Source organism: Suncus etruscus, chromosome 8 (genome assembly GCF_024139225.1).
Source record: "Suncus etruscus isolate mSunEtr1 chromosome 8, mSunEtr1.pri.cur, whole genome shotgun sequence".
NCBI lineage: Eukaryota > Metazoa > Chordata > Mammalia > Eulipotyphla > Soricidae > Suncus > Suncus etruscus.
The window spans coordinates 20,742,901-20,766,883 of NC_064855.1; the positions used below are offsets into that span (position 1 = coordinate 20,742,901).

The 23,983-nt window shown below is 44.0% G+C and overlaps 2 protein-coding genes across 2 annotated transcripts in view; both read right to left on the bottom strand.

Moving 5' to 3' along the window:
- Nucleotides 1-14,671, bottom strand: part of DLAT (dihydrolipoamide S-acetyltransferase) — a 28,907-nt gene extending 14,236 nt beyond the window's left edge. Inside the window, exons 1-6 of the mRNA XM_049778643.1 lie at nt 14,353-14,671; nt 13,539-13,640; nt 12,769-12,893; nt 12,453-12,606; nt 10,185-10,311; nt 3,362-3,549 (exon numbers count right to left, since the gene is read on the bottom strand). Coding sequence (XP_049634600.1) covers nt 3,362-3,549; nt 10,185-10,311; nt 12,453-12,606; nt 12,769-12,893; nt 13,539-13,640; nt 14,353-14,631 — 975 coding nt within the window. The 5' untranslated portion in view covers nt 14,632-14,671. The remainder of the gene's footprint in view (nt 1-3,361; nt 3,550-10,184; nt 10,312-12,452; nt 12,607-12,768; nt 12,894-13,538; nt 13,641-14,352) is intronic.
- Nucleotides 14,672-19,734: 5,063 nt separating this feature from the next.
- Nucleotides 19,735-23,983, bottom strand: part of DIXDC1 (DIX domain containing 1) — a 63,566-nt gene continuing 59,317 nt past the window's right edge. The window contains 1 exon segment of the mRNA XM_049778657.1: nt 19,735-23,407. Within this exon segment, the coding sequence (XP_049634614.1) occupies nt 23,327-23,407 (81 nt within the window). The 3' untranslated portion in view covers nt 19,735-23,326.

Below are 23,983 nucleotides of genomic sequence, written 5' to 3' on the forward strand. Positions count from 1 at the left end.
AATTGCTCCTGGCAGGGACGGGGGAATCACATGGGATGCCGGGATTCGAACTACCATCTGTTGTGGATTGGCTGTAATGCAAGGCAAATGCCGTACTGCTGTGCTATCTCTGGCCCCATCCATTTTGAAAGTTTCTTAAAAAATAAGTCAGGGTGGGTGCGCTGGGAGCCTTGATAGGCTCCCAGCCTTCCCCTCTTCTGCCCCCGGCCTCCAGGCCTTCTGGGGTGGCAGCCCAGGCAGCCAGACAAGGTTGGTCCTAACTTGGGGTGTGCTGAGATTTGCTCGGTTGCGCTGTTTGTCACTGACCACTCTGCATATGGAAAACTGCATATATTAAGAAAACTGCATATATTAAGAGTATTCCTTATCTTTATGTTATGTTTTGCGTATCCAGAATGTCCATGTTGTATCTGCCCTTTTCCACACCCCTTCAAAGCTCATTTTTACTCCTTAACTCTCTCACCCCTCAAACATCACTAACCCACATTACTCTTTTTAACTTCAGTATTGCACAATTCTAATCACAGCCGTGCATTGTGTGTAAAAACCCTAAACTGTTTCAAAAGACATAAAACGGACACTTTTGTCTTTAGAATATTTTGTGTTTTTCCCTGACAACTATAAGTCTTACTAAATACTCTCTTGTACAGTGACGATTCTTTTTTTTGTGTGTGGTTTTGGGTCACACCCAGCAGTGCTCAGGGGTTACTCCTGGCTCCATGCTCAGAAATTGCCCCTGGCAGGCACGGGGGGTGGGGGGGGGTGGGGTGTGGGGGGTCGGGGACAGGACCATATGGGACGCCGGGATTCGAACCAATGACCTTCTGCATGAAAGGCAAAACGCCTTACCTCCATGCTATCTCTCCGGCCCCAATAGTGACGATTCTAACCACTTTTTATCTTCTCTTTATGAGCTGTTCAACAAGGAATTTTGGTGAAAGAGTCCCCCAGTTTAATGCTTATGACTGAATCATGTCATGGGGATTATTGGACTTGTTCTTATGGCCCCCATATGCACCAATAATGCCACGTGGCATTGCTCCTTTTTTGCATAGGCACATTAAAATGAGAAAATACTATACATACAAATAAGATCCTATCTAATAGAGATTGGAATACACAAATCTTGTAGTGCAAAGGGACCTTACACCCTGAACATTGACATAATGACCTGGTATAGACCTCAGAAGAATGGGCATTCTTCATTCACCCCTGATCTAGAGAAGACATCCACGAAACATCCAAGTTTGTCTATAACATCACCTGGAAGCAATCCTCTACCATGGAAGACCCTATACCACTGCTCAGACATCGACCTGCTCAAAAGAGACTTCCCTTAACACTGAGAAGACTTAACAACAACGACCTGTTTACAGGACAGGGCTTCCTGCTTTGTCCTTTAATGGTGAGGTGAAACGAGAGGACGTTCCACATCCTGACTTCTATGTAGGATATGCATATTCCAGGATCTTTAATACAGAAACATGATGCCAACAACAGAGACTGTATGAAAAGTGTGTTGGCACTACGGACAATATCTTGTATTGGATGATCTAACTTGCCTGGAGCCTAGAGTTGGTCTTATGCCAGGAAACTTCAGGGTTAGGGTCTCTTTGTATTTAGGCCAAGGTTATTCCTTTCCATGCCTCTCATATTTTGGTGGGCCTATGAAAACAACAATTGCCACTCTAACACCGTTTTTACTGTGCTCCTTTGACTCTAATCCTTAAAAAAAAAACCACTTAAAATTTGAGGTTAACTTAAGCTAATATGCATGTACAGGGAAATGTAAAAAATACTATGCCTCTAATGTTTAAGGAGTTACGTAAGTTTTATGGCTTTAGATTGCCTTGTGTGCTGTTAAGAAATATTATAATGTGTTACAATCTGAGGACTTGAGGGACAAAGTAATTGTACATGGATTCTATTTTGTTTGTCTTAATGTTCTTTGGCTGAAAGTTCAAAGTTAAGATATCAGCAAGGGGACTTCTTCTGAGAATTATGTTATGGGTGATTGTCCTTCCACTGTAACTTTACCTTGTCCTCTTTCTTTGCATCTTTGTTCTCTTAATTAAAAATAAAAAAATTAGGGCCGGGCGGTGGCGCTGGAGGTAAGGTGCCTGCCTTACCTGCGCTAGCCTAGGAGACGGACCGCGGTTCGATCCCCCGGCGTCCCATATGGTCCCCCAAACCAGGAGCGACTTCTGAGCGCATAGCCAGGAGTAACCCCTGAGCGTCACCGGGTGTGGCCCAAAAACCAAAAAAAAAATAAAATAAAATAAAAAATAAAAAAATAAAAAAATTATTAAAAAAAATAAAATGAAAAAAAATAAGTTAGGGGCCGGAGAAATAGCACAGAGGTAAGGCATTTGCCTTGCATGTAGAAGGACGGTGGTTCGAATCCCGTCATCCCATATGGTCCCTGTGCCTGCTAGGAGCGATTTCTGAGCAAAGAGCCAGAAATGGCCCCTGAACACAGCCGGGTGTGACAAAAAGACAAAAAAAAAAAAAAGTTAGGGCCAGAGAGATAGAATGGAGGTAAGGCGTTTTTTGTCTTGCATGCAGAAGGATGGTGTTTCGAATTCCAGCACCCCATATGGTCCCCCGAGCCTGCCAGGAACGAGTGTATAGTCAGGAGTAACCCCTGAACGCTACTGGGTGTGACCCAAAAACAAAAACAAAAAAGTTAGCACTGTTACCTGTTAGCACTACAGAAACATGCAAATTGGGAAGAAGATTTCTCTGATAAAAGTATATACTTCTGGGGGGGAGAAAAAAAAAAGTATATACTTCTAGGCCTCCTTAGCACTTTAATTTAGCAAGTGCAGAAGCATATTATGTTATCACAGCTTTAACTTCCTATTAGTTCATTTTTAAGTATATAATCAATCTATTATATTTTCAACCTCACATTTATAGACTGGCTCTAGTTCAAGTATCAGTGGTTGAAAATCACTGATATCTACCTAGTGACAGACTGAATTTTATGCAAAATGGGCCAACTCATGTTAAGGTTACAAAATAAAACCTTTTTTAAATATAAACTTAAACTACTATAATATGTACATAATAAGATGACTGACAGCAAAAGATTACATACTAAGTTCTACAGAAAATAGGAAACAAAGTATTACCCTCCTCAAGCATATATATCTATATCTAAAATAGAAAAGCAATAGTAACCTGAGTTTGTTCTCAGCAAGTTTTAAGAGAATATGAAAATCATTGCAAGAATCTGACAATTTAGTTTTGGTGAATGCTGTAGAATCTTAGAACGGGAAGAAACCTAAAGTTTAAGAGTCCAATCCCCTTAAGTTAGAAAGGAGTACGATAAAAGTTCGCTCATTTTTAGAATACCTACTGGGGGTGGGGTAGTTGGCGGTACTTGTGATTTTAAGTCAGGAACTGCCGTTGGCCTGTAGTCAGCGAATGCTGATATGTCGGCCTCTTTCTCTACAATGATACAGAGTGGCGTTCCTAGCGGGACATCTCTTGTGCCTTCAGGAACCAGGATTTTTGCCAGGTAACCTTCTTCCTGGACTTCAAAACCTTAATTAAAGAGAAAAAAATAGAGAGAATTCAAAGGTTTCTGCTAGCTTACCAAACTCAAAGCACAGGAATGCTCCTGGCTTTCTGCTTGGGGAATATGCACTACCAAGGATAAAACGTGGGATGGCAGGGACTGAAGCAATAGTATAGTGAGTAGGGTGCTTACACTGTATCCAGCCGACCTGGGTTGGATCCCCAGCATCCCAGGTGGTGCTCAGGGCTTATTCCTGGCTTCATGATCTGGGATCACTCCTGGTGATCTCAGGAGATCATGTGGAGTGCCAGGGATAGAACCTGAGTAACCAAATGCAAGGCAAACAACCTACCCTCTGTAATGTCTCTCCAGCCCCTGAATTAGTATTTTTTATGTACTTAGAAACAATACTTTGTACAAAGTAATATAAAACAGATTTCAGAAAGAGGTTAGCTCTAAAAGCCACTCTTTTTGGGGGGTGTTGGGTCACACCCGGCAGTGCTCTGGACTCAGAAATTGCTCCTGGCAGGCTCGGGGGGACCATATGGGATTCTGGGAATCAAACTAGGGTCCATCTGGGGTTGGCTGTGTACAAGGCAAACACTCTACCGCTGTTCTATCACTCTTAAGAATATCTCTAGGCCAAGCTTTTCTACTGTGGAGAACCCATATTCTCTCTTGTACTCTTTTCTCACTTCTCTCATTAAAATACTCTTGATAAAAACTACTTTGCTTCTTTCTCTGTCTGTCTGTCTGTCTGTCACACACACACACACACACACACACACACACACATACACACACACACACACACACACACACACATTAAGGCCAAGCAGCAATGCACTGGAGAGAATCTTTGGGAGAAGCGTCCTTGGGAGAGGCGTCTAGACCTCCTGAGCACTCCTTGGGATTCCCCTCCAATACCCAAAAGAAACCCACAAATCACATCTCTGAGGGTAGCCACAATATGGACCTCTAAGACTACAAGATTGTGTTAGGGAACTAACAAAGTATCAAGGGTCACTTAAGTCAGAACCCGAATGGACAGTAAATTACAGAAGCAAATGTGCTGGTTAGTGCTGTGGAATTATAACCCTAAATGCATCCGTAGAGCTATTCACTGAGTTTACATGTGGCACTATGCCTAATAAGAAACCATTAACAGAGGGCTTTGTTCCCCCGTTTGGTTTTTGGGTCAGACCCAGTGATGCCCATATTACTCCTGGTGGTGCTTGAGGCTCATAAGAGATGCCAGGTCACAGGATGCCAAGTAAATACCCTACCCAATATAATTCTCGGGCCCTTATTCAAAGGACAACTTCTGCCTTTTGGATCTTGTTTTTCTGTGGCAACATGTCTCTCTTTGATAAACATCTTGAGGAATCTTAACATCCAACATGGTATAATTAGGACATCTGACAGTGGGAGACAGTAAATTCTCTTTCATTCTGAGGATAGAGAATTAAGCAGCAACTCAAGAAAATGTCAGGAAAGATTTAAAGGGGCTGGAGAGATAGTACAGTGGCAAAGGGACCTGTCTTACATATGGCCAACCCAGGTTCAGTGCCTAACACAAATAGTCTTCTGAGCACTGGAGAGAGCGATTACTGAGAAAAGTCAGGAATAAACCATGGGCACTCCTGGGTGTGCCTCAAGCCATCCTTTCCCATTCCAAGATACAACTGTATATCCATCTTTTGTTAATTCGACTATGCAAGAATCATGGAAAATGTCTCAATATTGGAAATAACCACACCGCTATATATCTATTCTGGTTTGTTGACTTGGGTGGGTGACCCAGTGGTGCTCAGGACTTTCTCCTGGATCTACGCTCAGAGATTACTCTTCACAGAGCTCAAAAGGCTATATGGGGTACTGGGAATGGAATCCAGGTTGGCTGTGTACAAGGCAAAAGCTTCTAACTGCTTTACTACATCATTCCAGCCCCTATTCTGTCTTTTATATCAGCTATCAACCTAACTTTTTATTTAAAAAATCATTATACAACCTATAAGTTCATTATAATACAAGGTAACTGGGGCCGAAGTGATAGTACAGCAGTAGGGTGTTTGCCTTGCACATGGCTGACCCAGGACGGGACCTGGGTTCAATCCCTGGGATCTCATATGGCCCCTTAAACCAGAAGTGATTTCTGAGAGCATAGCCAGGAGTAACCCCTGAGCGTCACCAGGTGTGGTCCAAAAACCAAAAAACCAAGAAATCAAAAAAAACTAAAACTAAAACAAACAAGGTAACTGTAACCAGACTTCTGAAATGTTTGGTCTACTTTCTTACATGTTGTTTTTTCTTTCATTTTTGTTCTAGGGAGCACCATTTATAAAGTTAGTGCTGGAAACTTTTTTTTTGCAGTTAATTTGTTTATTTTTACTACAATACTTTGTATTTATTATATTTTAAACATTCACTTAAAAGAATAAGTCTCCATGGCCGGTGCAATAGCACAATGGTAGGACATTTGTCTTGCATGCAGCAGACCCAGGACGAATCTGGGTTCAATCCCCAGCATCTCATCTGATCCCCCGAGTGAGGGACAATTTCTGAGTGTAGAGCCAGGAGTAACCCCTGAGTGTCACTGAGTGTGCTCCCCCACAAAAAAGGAAAAAATCTCCAGAATGCAGTCTCTAATTTTTTTGTTTGTTTGTTTTGGGGGCCACACCCACTGACGCTCAGGGGTTACTCCTGGCTATGTGCTGAGAAATCGACCCTGGCTTGGAGGTGCCATATGGGATGCCGGGGGATCAAACTGTAGTCTGTCCTAGATTAGCCACATGCAAGGCAAATGCCCTACCGCTGGTGCCACCGCTCGGCCACTGAAATCTCTAATTTTATAGGAGCCAGGCTGGAAGAAATTTTCTAAACCAGTCAACTTGGAAAATACAAAGTATCACTCAATCTTCCACATGCTTGGAGCAGTCTTGACTGTATCGTGGGCCTTGTTATTACACCACTCTGGGTACACTGACTCAACAGATGTAACATATACTTACAAGAACAATTAATTGGAACACAGAATAACATATCTTTGTGCATATTTCATACTGTGTAGATATGTATATGGTGTGAGCCAGGAAGTCCCATTTATAGCACCGTTGTTTGTTTTATTTCCCTCCCTCCCCTGGGTTTTAAGACATACCCAGTCATCCTCAAGGGATACTCTAAGATCTATACTCAGGAAACACCCCTGGAAATGTTCAGAGGACTGACTATATTCTATGCTAGGGTTCAAATTGGGGTTGGCTACATGCAAGGGGAAGACCTTAACCCCTGAACTATTTCTCTGGCCCAACAATTTATTGATTTGCAGCTTTCTAAACTAGGAAACCTTGAGAAATTCAACCTCATAGTTGAATATAGCAAGTCTTTTTATTTTTTTTTTATTGATTTTGATTTTGGGGTCACACCATGTGATGCTCAGGGGTTACTCCTGGCTATGTGCTCAGAAATCGCTCCTGGCTTGGGGAACCATATGGGACGCCAAGGATGGAACCTAGGTCTATTCTGGGTCAGACGTCACGTGCAAGGTAAACACCCTACCACTGTGCTATCACTCCGGCCTCAACAAGAGTCATTTTTAAAAGTATAATTAGAAGAAAAGATTCCAAACTCACAAAGAGTTTGACCCAAGTAATACTTCTCTGGAGACAATTTAGTACAAGTCTAAAATATTCAATGCCAAAGACCAGAGATAGTATAAAGGTAGAGCATCAGCCTTGCACATGACCAACCCAGGTTCCATCCCTAGTACTCCAAGACTCACCGGAGTTATCCCTTGAGCATACAGTCAGGAGTAAGCCCTGAGCACTACTTGGGGAATCCCCAAAACAAAATAAATACATCTAAAATTTTTGATACCAGTTTCTATAATAATATTTGGTATTTATCAAAATTTTTGTTCTAAAAAAATTTGGGCATGGGGGAAGAGTGACAGCATAGCAGGTTTGACTTGCACCTGGCTAACCTGGGTTCAATCCCCTGCATCCCGTATGGTCCCCAAGCCCCAGGAGTAATTTCTGAGTGCAGAGCCAAGAGTAACCTGAGCACTGATGGATGTGGCTCAAAAACAAACAAAAAAAATTGGGGCTGGAGCAATAGTACAGTAGGTAAGACACTTGCTTTGCACACAGCCAACCTAGAATCAATCCCCAGCATCCCCTATGGTTCCCCTTAGCACAAGCAGGAGTAATTCCCCAGTGCAGAGCCAGGACTAAGCCCTGAACACAGCTGGGTGTGGTACACCCCCCCAAAAAAGATTAAAAATTGTGGGTGTGGGCCCGAGTGGTGGCACAGCGATTAGGTGTTTGCCTTGCACGTAGCTGATCTAGGATGTATCTCGGTTAGATCTCCTGACGTCCCATATGGTCCTCCAAACCAGGAGCGATTTCTGAACTCCCCCAAAACATGGGCGATTTCTGAACGTATAGCCAGGAGTATCACCAGGTGTGGCCCAGAAACCAAACAAACAAAATTGTGGGTATGAGGGGACTGGTAATCCTGAGAGTGCTCAGGAGTTCTTATGTAGGGTTAGGGGTGGAACCGCGATCAGACACATGTAAGTGTCTTAAACCCTATACTACTTCTCCAGTCCCTCTAACTAAATTTTACAAGAGGGACTATAGTGATAGTAGAGAGGGGAGGGCATTTGTCTTGTACACGGCCAACTCAAGGTCAATACCCACTATCCAATATGGTCCCCCAAGCATCACCAAAAACAAACACAAAACTCTTAAGGAAAGCACAATAGGCAGAAAGATGAAAAGGAATCACTGACAGAAGTGGGAAGCTATGCCTTAGCCCAGTAGAGTCCTGTTTAAGATCTCCTTTGTCCTACAGTACCATCACAGAATGAGTTGAAAGAATGACTTGCAAGTAACCACTGCAAAGTATATCCAGTATCTCCCATTGCATCTTGGGACTAGACAGGGAAAAATATTTGTAAATAGTATCACAAATGAGTATGTAGATTGGTTTTATTTCTGAGCTAATATATAAATCGTAAGGAGGAAGATGGGATGGGATTCGAGTAGCAAGGGGGCATACTGTAGATAAATGAAGTTCAATCCCTGGCACAAGCTCCCATTTCACCCCTAACCCACATGACCCACATGACCCAGATGGACCTCATGTGTGATTCCTTTAACAGAAAAAAAAATCAGAAGAGCTGGGGAAATAGCTCAAAGGGTTGAAGTACATGTCTGACATACAAAGGACCCTGATATGTTACGACATGGCCCCCTCCCAACACTTTTGGGTATGTCCCTGATAGGCCCAAATGCTATTAAGTCCATGCAGGAGCACACTGATGGGTCCAAGTATCAAATGTCCACATCATACAGCTGGACTCAAGTATTATTATGAATGTCTCCCCCAATCTTCTAAGCACTGCTTGGGAGAAACTCACCCCATCCCCCCAAAAAACAGAAAGGATGTACTATGATGCTGATGTACATACGTATACACAGAGTACACACTATATATAGACTAGTGCAGAGGTTTGAACCCAGGGTCTTACACATGTAAGGCATTCACTCATCCCTCAGCTACCTCCCTTGTCCTATACATTTGCTGGCATCCCTAAGCCACACATGCATGCGTGCACTCACACACACACTCACTTCCTCATAATCATTCCCAGATTATGAAAAGGGTCTAAATTCTAGTTTCAATTTTTCGTGAAAATCATTTTACCATCCTTGGCAATTTCCTGCCTGACATTTTTGGGCTGGAGAGAGATCACAACAGACTTTGTGTACAAAAGCCTGAGTTCAGTACCCAGTACTGGTCTCCTGAGCATTGCTGGAAGTAACTCCCAAGTTCTGGGCTGGGAGTCTGCCATGTCCACAGCTGGCAATTATTTTCTCCAGGGCCAGAGATCAGCTGTAGAGCCCATTACTTGCATGTATAAGAAGCCCAGAGTTTGATCCCTACTATTGCATGGTCCTGCAAGAAATGTCACTGGGAATGGCCCTGGGACCCCAATCATGGCCACTAGTGGCCCAACATGTTTTAAAAGATTTTAGGGCCAGGGAGATAGTAGGAGATCAGGAACCTGCCTTGTATGCATATGACCTCAGTTTGATTCCCTAGAAACACTCTTGTCCCCAAGTACCAACAGAGTGATTCTTGCCTTTCTCTCCTCCACTCCACATCCAACCCCTGCCACTAGATATGGTCCCCAGAGCACAAGAAGCAAATCACCAACATGGCTGTAGAAGCCCTTGAACACTAACGGGTATAGTATAAAAACCAATAAATAAAATAACTTTTTTTTCTGTTTCCTCTATATTTTAGCCATTATCCAGATTAGAGACAATAGTTGTGATATAGTTCTTTAATAATATATAAAGCTAAGAAGCAAACTCTGGCCAAAAATAACTCATATGGACATATCTTTGATTCAGTGAGAGTGCTGTATGGAACTAGTATAAATCTAACTGCAAATTTATCCTAAGAATTAAAATTTTTTGTATTACCTATCACTCAAGATAAAACAGCAACCTATTGTTTTTACATTGGGTCACACCTGGCTGCGCTCAGGATTTACTCCTGGCTCTGTTCTCTGGTGTCCCTCTTGGCAGTGATCCAGGGACCAGAGAGTGAAACTCAGTGCCTCAACCATTAAGAGCAGAAGAACTCTCACCTATTGTGGCCTTGTCAGTCTCGATCTCTGCCAGTAAGTCTCCTTCACTTAGCTTCTCACCCACTTTTTTTTCCCATCTCTGAACTGTGCCCATAGTCATTGTGGGGGAGAGGGCAGGAAGAAGCACCTGTAGAAATAAGCACGTATTATTACTTAATACTAAAATAGCCTGGACATGAAGCACCCAGGCAAGCTTGAGTATTGTTCTGGAATGACAGTGCTTACAATTAAAATTCCCATCTACCTGATGTCCTCCCTCACAGCAAAAAAAGCTCTGCAACTCAGCAACTGAAACAGCCTTCTGAATTCCTGCTTTACAGTTTCAATGATAATGAACCCACCTTCCAAAGTTAAAAGCCATGGGCTGAGCACATAGTTTGCATGTGGGAGACTCAGGTTTGATCCATAATACCACACGGTCCCCCAGCACCAGCAGAGTGACCCCTGTGGATCAAACTGGGAGTAGTCACCATTACTACCCAATCTGACAAAAATTGAAAAAAAAGAAAAAGAGATACCACTTCCTCCAGCACCTTCTCAGTTTTTAACATTGTATATGTGGTGCCAGGAATCAAACCCAGCATTCCACAATGCGCATTTCCACGTGCAAAATATGAGCTCTGCCACTGAACTATATACCCCTCATCCTTCCTTAACATTTATTTTAAGTCACTCTGTTTTCTCAGAATGATCTTGGTATTGGACTACTCAATTTCAGTCTTGTATTTAAGGTTAAGAATCATTCTGACGATAGTCAACAGAAGCCAAACATGAGTTTTTCTAAATGAAAAGTGTTTTCTTGTCTATATGGCTGATAGCTAATTCATGCACTGACTCTGGGTGTATACTCAGTTATAGGTTTCATTTCCTCCTACAAATTCTTATATATGGACTCAAAAGATACTGAAAGAAATATCAATTTGTTAATAATATCTCAGGAAAACAGGGGAAAGTTAAACCATTCCTTAGAATTCTAATTAGAAATATGTTTTCCGGGGCCGGAAGAGAGAGCATGGAGGTAAGGCGTTTGCCTTGCATAAAGGACGGTGCTTCGAATCCTGGCATCGAGCCTGCCAGGGGCGATTTCTAGCATAGAGCCAGGAGTAACCCTTGAGCACTGCCAGGGTGTGACCCAAAAACCAAAAAAAAAAAAAAAAGAAATATGTTTTTCCTGCTCAGAATCTGTCATTTTCAGCTTTTTTTTTAATTTGGTTTTTGGGTCACACCCAGTGACGCTTAGGGGCTACTCCTGGCTATGCGCTCAGAAATCGCTCCTGGCTTGGGGGATCATATGGGACTCTGGGGAATGGTTATTGTGTGCAAGGCAAACGCCCTAATGCTTGCGCCACCACTCCGGCCCCATCTTCAGCTCTTATAGTTGGTAAGTAAAAGTGTAAACTGAACAACAGGTGAAACCTGTTAAAACCTTGCAATATATATTATGAACAAAGAAAAAGATCCCTATATAAACATTTCGACAAACTAAAACTAAATGAAGATCTAGTCTTTTTTAGTTTATTTTTTATTGGTTTGGGGATCACTCACAGCGACGCTCAGGGGTTACTCCTGGCTCTGTGCTCAGAAATCACTCCTGGTAGGCTCAGGGGATCAAATGGGATGCTGGGGATCAGGTGGAACCAGGTCCCTTCCAGGTAGGCTGCATGCAAGGCAAACACCCTACTGCTGTGTTACCTCACCGACCCTGAAGGTCTAGTCTTAATGCTTCAGAAAAAGGACAGCTATTTTGTATCTACGTCCAAGATCTGAAATACAATGTACATGGGGTGACCTTAATATATAGTAAATTTAGTTACTTATACGCTGATTTTGTTAACAGAATCCACACTACTTCGATCCACCCTGCTCTTATATATGCTTATCCTACACTATTTGTTGTCAGTTGTCTCAAGTAATACTACTGAACCTCACCCACATTTAGAAAACGGGACATCAAAGGAAAACATCAAATGGCAACTTTCATTCGTCATGTAACACTTTGGTCTTATAAAATTCCTACTCGGGAAACAGATATGTAACAATATCCTCTTGATAATAACATTCTTGAATGAAGTGCAAAGCATTTAACTGAGGCAGAAAGGTTAAAGGAACTGTTAAAATTCACAGGCCTGGAATAAGTAGAATTAAGTTAACTTTGATGTACGTTGAAATGACAATAGCTGGTCACATTTAATGATAGTTTCCAGGATGTGATAGTCATAAAAAAAAAAAAAAAGAGTCAGCAATAAACACTCAGAGGCTGAGCCTCACCTGCATGTGAGTGGGGTATGAGCTACCAGGAGCCTGGGCAGAAGGTGTAGGTGGCGAAGCAGCGACAGCAGGGGTTGGTGCTGGGGCTGCCTGTGGGGTGGGTGCTGCCGAGGAATCCAATGTATAATTTTTAAAGGCCTCAATATCCTCAGGCCTAAGGAAGAGAAAGAATGCATAAACATAAGGGGATGAGAAAGTAGATCAGCTCCGTTAGAAGTAGTCTTAGCGGCTTTTAACACCTGTTACCTCAATCATGGGTTTAAACACTAAACTAATCATCGAAGTCCCAAAGGCATTATCAGCATGCACTACTCACTTTTCAACTGTGATACAAATGACTGCTCCAACTGGAACATCCCTGGTACCTTCAGGAACAAGAATCTTTGCCATGTAACACTCCTCCAGGCTCTCAAACCCGACAGTGGCTTTATCAGTTTCAACCTTTCAACACAAATGCAAGAACTTAGGTTCACACTGCTAGTACCCACTTTATTAGCTGTGTCTAGAATCACACAAATCAAGAGCTGAAGGTTAAGCACCTATCAGAGATTTTTTTTTAATTATGTTGATTAGAAATCAATGCACAACTTACACTTACACAATGAAACTTCTCTACCATCAGTTTGTAAATATAAGTCTCTTGGGCCAGAGAAATAATACAGCAGGTAGGGAACTTGCCTTGCAAACAGTCCATTAGGATTTGATCCTTAACATCCTTTACTGTCCCCTGAGTACTGCCAGAAGTGATCCCTGAGCACAGAGTCAGCAGTAAGTCTTGATCACTACTGGGTCTGGCCCCAAAACTAAAAATAAATAAGTTTCTTGAGGCAGGAGAGATTTTACTGCATGTAAGGCATTTGCCTTGCATGCAGCCAAAAATCAGGTTCAATGCCTAGCACCACATATAGATTCCCAAGCACTACCAAAAACCATCCCTGAGCACAGATCCAAGAGTATGCCAGTAGTATCACTAAGAATGTTCCCACCCAAAAAAAGTTTCTTAAGGGGATGGCAACACAGCTTAATTAGTCGATTAAACTAATCTCATTTTCTTTCTCGCTCGTGTTTATACATAAAGCAACTTACCTCTGCAATCAGTTCACCCTCGTTGATTTTTTCCCCTTCCTTTTTCTCCCACCGGGCTATAGTCCCCGCCTGCATGGTAGGGGAAAGGGAGGGCAATGGCACCTGGAGGAGAAAAAGGAGAAACTTGAGAACTGGGGTTTAATGTTTTATGTATGTAGTTGACTTTAATTGCCTGCAGAGGACTGGAATTCCATCACACTCGGGGCACTACATTTCTCCACTCCTTTGAGCCCCACTCCTGGCCGATCAATGCTAGGCCACCTTCCCACATAGAAGACAGGCTGTAGGGGAAGTGCTGTCAGTGAGTGGCACACACACACACACACACACACACACACACACACACACACACACACACAAATCACACTTGGGGCACTGCATTTTCCATTCCTTTGAACCCCATTCCTGGTCGATCAGTGCTAGGCCACCTTCCCAGATGGAAGACAGACACCAGGGGAAGTGCTGTCGGTGAGTGGCACACACTTGGGGCATTGCATTCTCCACTCCTTTGCACCCCACTCCTGGCTGATCAATGCTAGGCCACCTTCCCACATAGAAGATAGGCGCCAGGGTTAGTGCTGTCAGTGAGTGACACACACACACACACACACACACACACACAAACCAGCAGGGGAGGGAAGCTCAAGAGTCAGCGCCGGCCTGGCCTAGCGGTGTCAGGACCGATGATGACAGGACACACGACGAAAGCAAGTGGGAGGAGAATCCAGGGGCTGCGAAGGAAGCGATCAAAGGATAGCGGGGTGGCGGTGGGGATGCCCCCCGAAAGGTCAAATCTCCGGGGCGGGGGGCTCACCTTCTGATGCGGGGGCAGACTGTAGGCGCGGCGGCTCTGCGGCCCCCGAAGCTGCAGCCAGCAGCGACTGCGCGCCGTGGCCCCGGGGCTGGTGCAGGGGATCCAGCCGCTCAGGGCCCGGACCCCGCCACCGTAGGCGGGGATCGCCCCGGGACCCGCAGCCCGCGGGACCCCGCACGGAGCCCCGGGGCCTTCCTTCCCCTTCCGCGCGCCCCGCCGCGCCCAGAACACGGCCCCCGGGACCGCACGCTGGGCCCGCCGCGTACACACGCGCCACATCGTGCCGCCGCCGACCACCCCGCGGCGTCTCCGGAGTGACCTCTCCGACAGCGGCGCGGTGAGGCGCTGCCGTCAGTCACGCCGCGCCCGTCGCGCGCGCTGTCGTAAAACGCGCTCGCTTTCCGCGCCTCGGCCCCGCCCCTTTCCTCCGCGGTCTTTACTGAGCGTCCGAGCCGGGGACGGCGACGGCGACGGCGACGCTGGAACCCGGCGGCTGGAACTGGCTTAGCAGAACCCGCCGCGGAAAAAAACCGGAAGCGCCGAAAAAGGGAAAGTGGGAGGGGGGATTTGAGAGGCGCGCCCGGAAGTGGCATCCCGAGCCTCTCAGTGGCCCCAAACGCGGTGGGCTGAGGGGCGATGGGGATGAGGGGCAGGACCCGAGGTGCCCTCAAGAGCGAAGCGAGAACCCCCCCCCCCACCCAGGGACTGGGCCCACCCTTGGCCGCTGCTGTTCCACCCTTGGCCGCTGCTGTTCAGCTGGTTCCTGAGGCGCCCTCCTCGCGCCCCGGCCAGGATGGGCATGGATGGACTTGGATGGGCCTGAGTGGACCTGGATGGCATGGGTCAAGTATCACAGGTGTGTGGCCCAACCGGAAGTTGGGTGAGCAGGTTCCCCAGCCTGGCCCTGTGAAGGGCAGCCAAGAGGAAGGTCCGCTCCCCACGGGCACCACGACTGACTGACTGCGGCTGGCTGGACTCAGTAGCCGGAGGCGCCGACCGGAGGGACGCGCTGACCGACGCGACACATCTGGAAGGGATATTGGCAGCAATATTGGCACAGCCTGGAGGACACTGCCTGGCATGACTTTGTCTCACACACATACACACCAGCCATGACTGCCTCTCTCTCACACACACATACACACACACACACCCTGAGCTGGCTGGCCAGATGTGGCCCAAAACACACACACAGAGGCCAGATGCAAGACAGCCTGGATGCAGTATTTCATGATTTCAAGCCACACACACACACAGACCAGATGCAGTATTTCATGATTTCAGGCCACAAACACACACACACACACACACACACACACACACACACACACACCAGATGTGGCCCAAAACACACACAGGCCAGATGCAAGATAGCCTGGATGCAGTATTTCATGATTTCAAGCCACACACACATACAAACACACACACAGGCCAGATGCAAGACAGCCTGGATGCAGTATTTCATGATTTCAAGCCACACACACACACACACACACACACACACACACACACACACCCTGAGCTGGCTGGCCAGATGTGGCCCAAAACACACACACACAAGCCAGATGCAAGACAGCCTGGATGCAGTATTTCATGATTTCAGGCCACACACACACACACACACACACACAGTATTTCATGACTTCAGGCCACACACACACACATTGTATTTCATGACTTCAGGCCACACACACACACACACACACCGGCCAGATGTGGCCCAAAATTGGAAAGAAAAAACGTGTTCGACCTTGCTAGCAATTCAACTCTGGGAGGTGCAAGACAGCCTGGATGTAGTATTTCATGGTTTCAGGCCTGTGTTCAGTGCCCAGGTCAAAAAGCCAAGTTGAGCCAGCGCCCTGGCCTTTCAAGAGCACTCACAGTTCCTCTCATCTTGACATGTCCACCCTCCCGTTCCTGGATCAGGCAAAAGCTCCTTCAAAACACCCGCCGGCTCCCTGGTCTTTGGCACTGTTGGAGCTGCCAGTTCTGAGGCTGGTCCCCAAGGAAGCCCTGAATAGCTTGACAGCTTGTTCTATTTGCTCCTGGCCAGGGATCTTTCTCCTAGGCTGCAGTCGGCTCTTCTGTGCTATTTTGGGGCTCTGTCCTGTCAAGCTATGGATATCTCTCTCTCCTGTTGAATGCCCACCACCTGCTTCATTCATGCCTCCATGACGGGGCCTTGACACCTGGTCCTTGCTGCTTCTCGGAGGGCCTGTCTCATTGCTGACTGTCAACATTAAACACAAAAGTTAAAACACAACATTAAAAACAATAGCTTCTCTTTTCAAAGAAACCAAGCTGTGTTGAGATGGCAGGGAAACATAAATTCATAGGAGAAATTGAATAGTAGTTTTAGAAATTAAAAAATGCAAACATTTGGGCCCGGAGAGATAGCACAGCGGCATTTGCCTTGCAAGCAACCGATCCAGGACCAATAGTGGTTGGTTCGAATCCCGGTGTCCCATATGGTCCCCCGTGCCTGCCAGGAGCTATTTCTGAGCAGACAGCCAGAAGTAACCTCTGAGCACTGCCGGGTGTGACCCAAAAAACCAAAAAAAAAAAAAAAAAAAAAAAGCATACATTTTATTTCAATATTTTTATGGCCTTCAAAACAGGCAGGAAAATAGCACCAGTGGGAAAGCTTGGAGCTATGTGCCAGGCCCCAACACCTTTAGGTATACATAGCTCCCAAGTACCACACACATCTGCACAGATCAGAAACCCTAGCTATACACCTAAAGAAAAGAATCCAAGGAGCTCTAGACCTCTAACTCCAAGCACTACTAGGTTTGCCATATATATGTAATATATATAATTTCCAAAAGGGAAATAATAGCTAAGTAGCAAAAAAAATTTTCTTTGGAAAAACAACTATTCAGAAACCAGGAACAGATTAAATAGACATAACTTCACTTTTTTGTTTGTTTTTGTGTCACACTGGGCAGCGCTCAGGGGCTACTCCTGGCTCTAACACTCAGAAATCGCCCCTAGCAGGCTTGGGGGACCATATGGGATGCCGGGATTTGAACCACCATCCTTCTGCATGCAAGGCAAATGCTACCTCCATGCTATCTCTCCAGCCCAAAATATTTTACTTTCATTGCATTTGATTTAGTTAAATCTAAATTCCTCTGATGATCCTCAGTTTTCTGTGCTGTTCACTTTTAAGTAAGACACGCCTTGTTTCATGTTTTGGGGAAATGGAAAGGCCACACATGGCAATGCTGCGTGCAAAGCAAGTGCCCTACTGGCTGTGCTATTGCTTCAACCTCACTTTTTTTTTTACATTTTTTAAAGCATAGTATACCTTTTTTTTTTTTTTTGCCAAGGATTGAACCTAAGGTCTCACCTGCAAGGCAAGTATTCTATGTGTGAGTTGTTACATCCCAGCAGCCTCAAGTTCATATTTTATTTTATTTTTTTAGTTTTTGGGCCACACCTGGCAGCAGTGCTCAGGGGTTACTCTTGGCTTTGTGTTCAGAAATTGCTCCTCAGCAGGAGGATGACCATATGGCAGGCTCAGGGGACCATATGGGATACCTGAGATTGGACTCAGATATATCATGGGTTGGTCACGTGCAAAGCAAATGCCCTACCATTGTGCTATCTCCCTGGCCCCTCATGTTTATATTTTAAATGAGCTTTTTGGGTGCTAAGTATTGAACCCACCACATCCCTTTAAATATACTATTGACACATATAGGAGGGTATATGTCAAAAAGCCTGGAAATGTTTCTGTTATGCCAAAGGTAGGTCAGGAATGCTTATGGTTGTTCATTCAATTAAAAAAGAATAGACTTAAAAGCACCAGTTTGGAAAGGAATTTTTTTGGAGGGAGCACACCCGGTGATGCTCAGGGGTTACTCCTGGCTATGAGCTCAGAAATCGCTCCTGGCTTGGAGGACCATATGGGATGCCAGGAGATCAAACCGCTGTCTGTCCTAGGTTAGTACGTGCAAGGCAAATGCCTTATTGCTGTGCCACCGCTCCAGCCCCTGGAAAAAGAATTTAAGAAAATAGGAGATTCAAAACTAATATTTGATGTCAGGACACTTATAGTATTACTGATATAAAAACAGAGTGAGGGCAGAGGAATTAGTAATGGAAGGTTCTGAGTTAAACTATACATGTAACGCATTAATCTTGATAATTAGTTGAAAATAGGAAATTGGAGGTCAAGTAAAAGTACAGGACTAAAGATTGGCATACATAAATACCTTTATATATTTTTGTTTGTTTTATTTTTGGGGCCACACCCTTGATGTTCAGGGGTTACTCCTGGCTATGCACTCAGAAATAGCCCCTGGCTTTGGGAGACCATGTGGGATGCCAGGAATCAAACGGAGGTTCATCTTAGGCGAAGCCATGTGCAAGGCAAATGGCCTACCACTGTGCTATCTCTCCAGCCCCATAAAAGCCATTTAAATTGAAGTTAAATCCTTAAGTTTTAGGGAAACAACTTTGTCAATTCTGGTTCTTTTAAATTGTCATTTCTGAAAGTCTCTTAATATTTCTTTGCTTTCACGTTAGACTGTTTACAGTAACTTTTTTTTGGGGGGGAGGAGGCTACACCAGCAGTGCTCAGTGGTCATTTCTGGCAGTTCTTGGGGACCATATGGGATGCTGGAGATCAAACCCAAGTCGGCTGTGTGTTAAGTAAATGCCCTACCCGTTCTGCTATTGCTCTGGCCTCATGTTTACACTAATTTTTCTTTTTTATAGTTTTTGAGCCACACCCAGTGGCTCTCATGGGGTTACTCCTTGCTCTGTGCTCAGAAATCGCTCCGGGCAAGCTCAGGGGACAATTTGGGATACTAGGGATCGACCCTGGGTCAGTCCCGGGTCATCTGCATGCAAGGCAAGCGCCCTACCTTTATGCTATTGCTCCAGGCCCAACAGTAAGTTTATTTTAATATATGTCCTCCAAGCACTGCCAGGAGTGGTCCCTGAGCAGTCAGAAGTAACCTCTAGGGGCCGGAGAGATAGCATGGAGGTAGGACATTTGCCTTGCATGCAGAAGATGGTGGTTCAAATCCTGGCATCCCATATTGTCCCCTGAGCCTGCCAGGAGTGATTTCTGAGCATAGAGCCAGGAGGAACCCCTGAGCGCTGCCAGATATGACCCAAAAAGAAAAATTAAAATAAAAATTAGTAAATAAAAGTGGAACTAATGAATTATTTTTGAATAGTCCATTTTGTGCTTACATTAGAAATACCAATAGTAAAATATCTGGGGCAATAAACTCTTATCTATACTCTCCTAGTAATGAGTAAACATGCTACCAGGGAAATCACTTGAGGATATTTACTTTTACTAAAGGTTAACTGCTTCATTGATTAACATCCGTAGGTAAACACAAATGAAGATGGCTTATAGTATTCAGTTTGCAAGCTCCATTTTATTGTTTGTTTTTTCCTCTTAATTAGTTCAAAAAGCTGGTACATACAGGCAGTTAAAAGTGGTTATCACTTTGATAATCACAAGCCTCTTTAAGTCTTAATGAAAGCATTGTAAAAGGGAAAATAGAATATGTGGCAGTCAATCTCTTTGAAAGCAATGATTGCAAACATCCAGGTTCCTATGAAAATAGAATCTTATATATACTTACTTTAAATGAACCATACCTCTTACGTAAATTCACACAATAGGAGTGTGTAATCATGTTTATTTTGGAGGTGGAAATAAAAATAATTCTGACAGAAATTAGAGTTTTCTTGAATTTGATGTAAAGTATTCAAGATCTTTCTTTAATTTGAAAGTTGATCAAAAGTCTTCAGAGGTTGGTCAGGAAGTAGAACTGCCATAACCGAGTAAAGTTTAACCCACATTCTTTAGGTTCAATTGTAAATTGTTCTAATTTCAGCTAATTGAAGAAACTGAATGAGAAGAGTCCCTGGTTATTTTTTTGGTTTTGAATGTTGGTGGAGTTTTGGAGGGATGGCTGTGGGTGAGCGTGGCACACCCAGCAGTGCCTGGGAGTCACTCCCAGAGATGCTTGGTTGATGCTAGGGATGGAACCCAGGCCTCCTGTTTGAAAAGCATGCTCTCAGCTTGTTATGTTCTCTCCTGTCACTTCCTCAGTACTTATCAATTTTGTTTTGTTTGGGGGCCACACCCTGCAATGCTCTGGACTGATTCCTGGATTTTCACTCAGTAATTATTCTTGTCAGGCTCTGGTGATCTTATGGGATGCTGGGGATCTAAACCAGGTGGACCCTTTGAGAGGCAAACAGAACACTCTTCCACCAGCTATTGTTTAGGCCCCCAGTCCAGTTTTTCAATTAAGGCATTTTAAAGAATTGAGCTTTATGCTAGTTTATTTTTACAAGAGGGTCATTTATTTTGTTAACCCAGTGGGGGTTAAAGATTATTTTATGACGTCTTTAACATTTTAACTCTTTCCTTTTCTCAAAAGAACTTCAGCTGTAGAAGGGTCGACCATGCCACACAAGTGCCACTAGAGGACAGCACTCAGTCTAGGAGACACTGGTATAGCCACCGGCATCTAAACCAGACATTTAAAACCTGAATCGATCAGAGCACACTTCTCAGAAGCCTTCTCAGTCTCTAGAAATTGAAACAAGGATGACCGACACATTTTATACAAGAATTACTGGAGCAAGAATGATTAACCTGTAACAAGGGTACTCAGTCATTAACTGTGGCACAATAGATTTATGAACTAAAGGAAAAAAATGTTCTTTCCCCTCCTATCCTCAATTTCAATTTTCTATGGATGCAAAGGCCATGTGACTCCTCTTCCAGAGGACATAAATCAGTAAGAAAAATCAGCTTGAGGTGACTTTGAAATTGTTCTGATTTAATTTTCTCTGAAAAGTTCAATTCTACATAAGTTAAGACTGTTGTCTGAAACAAACAAATAAAAACCTGACAAGTTAAAAAATAAAACTGACTTAAGAGAGAGGTTCTCCAGCTGTACTGTATGGGAAATACAATATAGGATTTTGGCTTAAAAACTCTGGTGCTGCTTTAGAGAAAAACACTAGAATTCATGTAACAGACAAATTGGTGACTCGAGAACTTTTTATCCAGACAGACTTCTCTAAAAAAGGACCCGAGAATATGCTTTCTTCTATTTTCTTCCATAATGAATTTTTCTTGATTTGAACAGTCTTTACCAAACATTTTACATTTTTTTAAATGAAAAATCATTCTCCTGTGAATAGGAGAAAATTTGGTCAACTTACGTGGACCATATCAGCCATCTTTTGAACTCTAGTCTACAAGAGCAGCAATCAGTTCAATTTTAAATTAAAACTACCTCCACCCCTAAAATGGCAGGCAGAATTGGAACTGTAGTTAGTTGTCATTAATATACTTTTAATAAAATAAAGCTGATCTAAAGCCACAAGGGCTGGTAAGAAGAGCCTGTAAAAAAGTCACCAGGTTCTCTAGAAAATGGATCGAGTATACAGAATGTGAGAATATACAGAACTCACACTCAAGTTATAAAAATAGACGTGATTCTCAGACAAAAAAAGGTAAATGAGTTACAAAAGAATTCTCCAAACATGAATTATTTTAAAAAGACAGTTCCATATAAAACAATGAAATGTCCTCTAGGAGCATCAGTCGTCTGCTGGAAATGGCTGAAACGGGTGATGAACTAGACAGATGGGTCAAGAACCCAGAACTGATCTAACTTTTTAGGTTGGCAGTGAATGTTGGTGATCAGAGGCAGGCTGCTTGTTTGTGTTTCATGTATACGTATATCATACAAACTTGCGTATGATGGATGTACCTATATATACAATGACTGGTGATGACTGGTGAATGAATGAGAAAACCCAAGTTACTGAGTACTCACTGGCAATTTGACTTATTTTTGAGCTACTCCACTTAGTAATGTCACACATGAGAAAGTGTTCTAGATTTGTTTGTTTGTTTGTTTTTTTTTCATCCAGAATCAACCCTGCCATTCACAACTCATGCTCCATGCCCCATAGTTTCTATTGTGTCCTAAAGGATCAGCCTAAATTCAATAGATAATAGAAAAAAAATACTTCTGGCATTGAAACAAAGAAAGCCAGATCAGTAACTCATGCTTGGTTCTCAAAATTCACAAAAAAATCACTGAAATTAATGGCAAGTCTCCTTTTTGAGTGCAAAGGAGATATCAGGAGAGAAACAATGTCCTAAGGGAAAGAAAGTCAAGAAGATATGGGTAGCAGCACCTTTCTACACCCGTCTGGATTCTCAAGGAGCCCTTTTAACTCCTTATTCCCTCAAATATAAAGTCCATCAGAACGTTTAAAAAGACTCTACAATTAAGAGTCCCCAGAGATAAGTAGCAGTACATGGAATATGTCCTCTTGGGCTCAAGGACAAGTTGCAGAACCAGGTTAAGACAAAAGAGGCAGCTCAAGGTCTAACTTCATTATGGTTTTGGCCAAGGATGTGCGCTGTTTTACAACCAGTTCAAGATTCTGCACCATCCACATCCAGTCCAAAAAGCTGGCTGAGGGGTAGGCTGCCCCCTCCATGTGTTTGCAGTAGCTGCAGAGAAGCAGGAAACAGGAGACCCAGTTGTGTCTTGTCTGTGATACGCTGAAACTCTGATGTAACCATTGAGGCCAATTAATACTGTAACATGCCAGAGTGACACATCCCATTCCCAGTTTCCAGGTCCTAGCAGCTATGCCCCGACAGGAGCCTACCAGCCCATCCCCATTGGTTAAGGCCTTGGATTTGTTGTCCCCAGAGTGGAACGAAACATTGTTCCTCAGAAGAGGAACTCTGGAGGAAGCCGGGGTCTCCATTTGGACAGGGATTTTAAGGATCATGTGCCAGGCACACAAACAGGACTGGCCTCTGGCCGTCACTCTCAGAGAAGCTTCTCCTTTGGCAGCATGAACTAGAAACTTCGTAGTGTTTCCTGGTTTCGATCCTCTTTCCTGAGTCAAGCAGCCAGGGTGAGTTGATTTCCACAAGTCCCACCTAACATTCAGTTTAGTTCTCTCCATGGTCTTCTTCCACCCAGGCCACGATTTTCCCTTCCCAGCCAGGGATGGCATCATCATCATGGAAAACCTAGCGAGAAAGACATCATGAGAAAATAAGATTTGGGGCTGGAGAGATAGCATAGAGGTAATGCGTTTGCCTTGCATGCAGAAGGTCGGTGGTTCAAATCCCGGCATCCCATATGGTTCCCCCAGCCTGCCAGGAACAATTTCTGAGCATAGAGCCAGGAGTAACCCCTGAGTGCTGCTGGGTGTGACCCCCCCCCAAAAAAAAAAAGAAAAAATAAGATTAAGACATGGCATCTCATCAAAAAGCCAAGGAAGGATTTTTAAAGAGCCTTTGAGTTAGACTCCATGCCCCTTTGATTTTGTCCCTCAAGGTGTAAGAGGTTCAAAATAAAAGTATACATTGTGAGTGGGTATGTATTAAAATTATTTTCACATCTATGGAGTGGTTAAAGCATCCTAATACATTTTTGCTCATGAAAATGAATGTCATTAACATTGGCCTTTGTTAATGACAAAGGAGCACTTTGGCCTTCTTAGAAGGCTTATACTTCTGTATAAGCAGTGGGGGGAGAGAGAGAGAGAATGAGAGAGCGAGAGAGAGAGGAACAGAGAGAGGGAGGGAGGGACAGAGAGATAG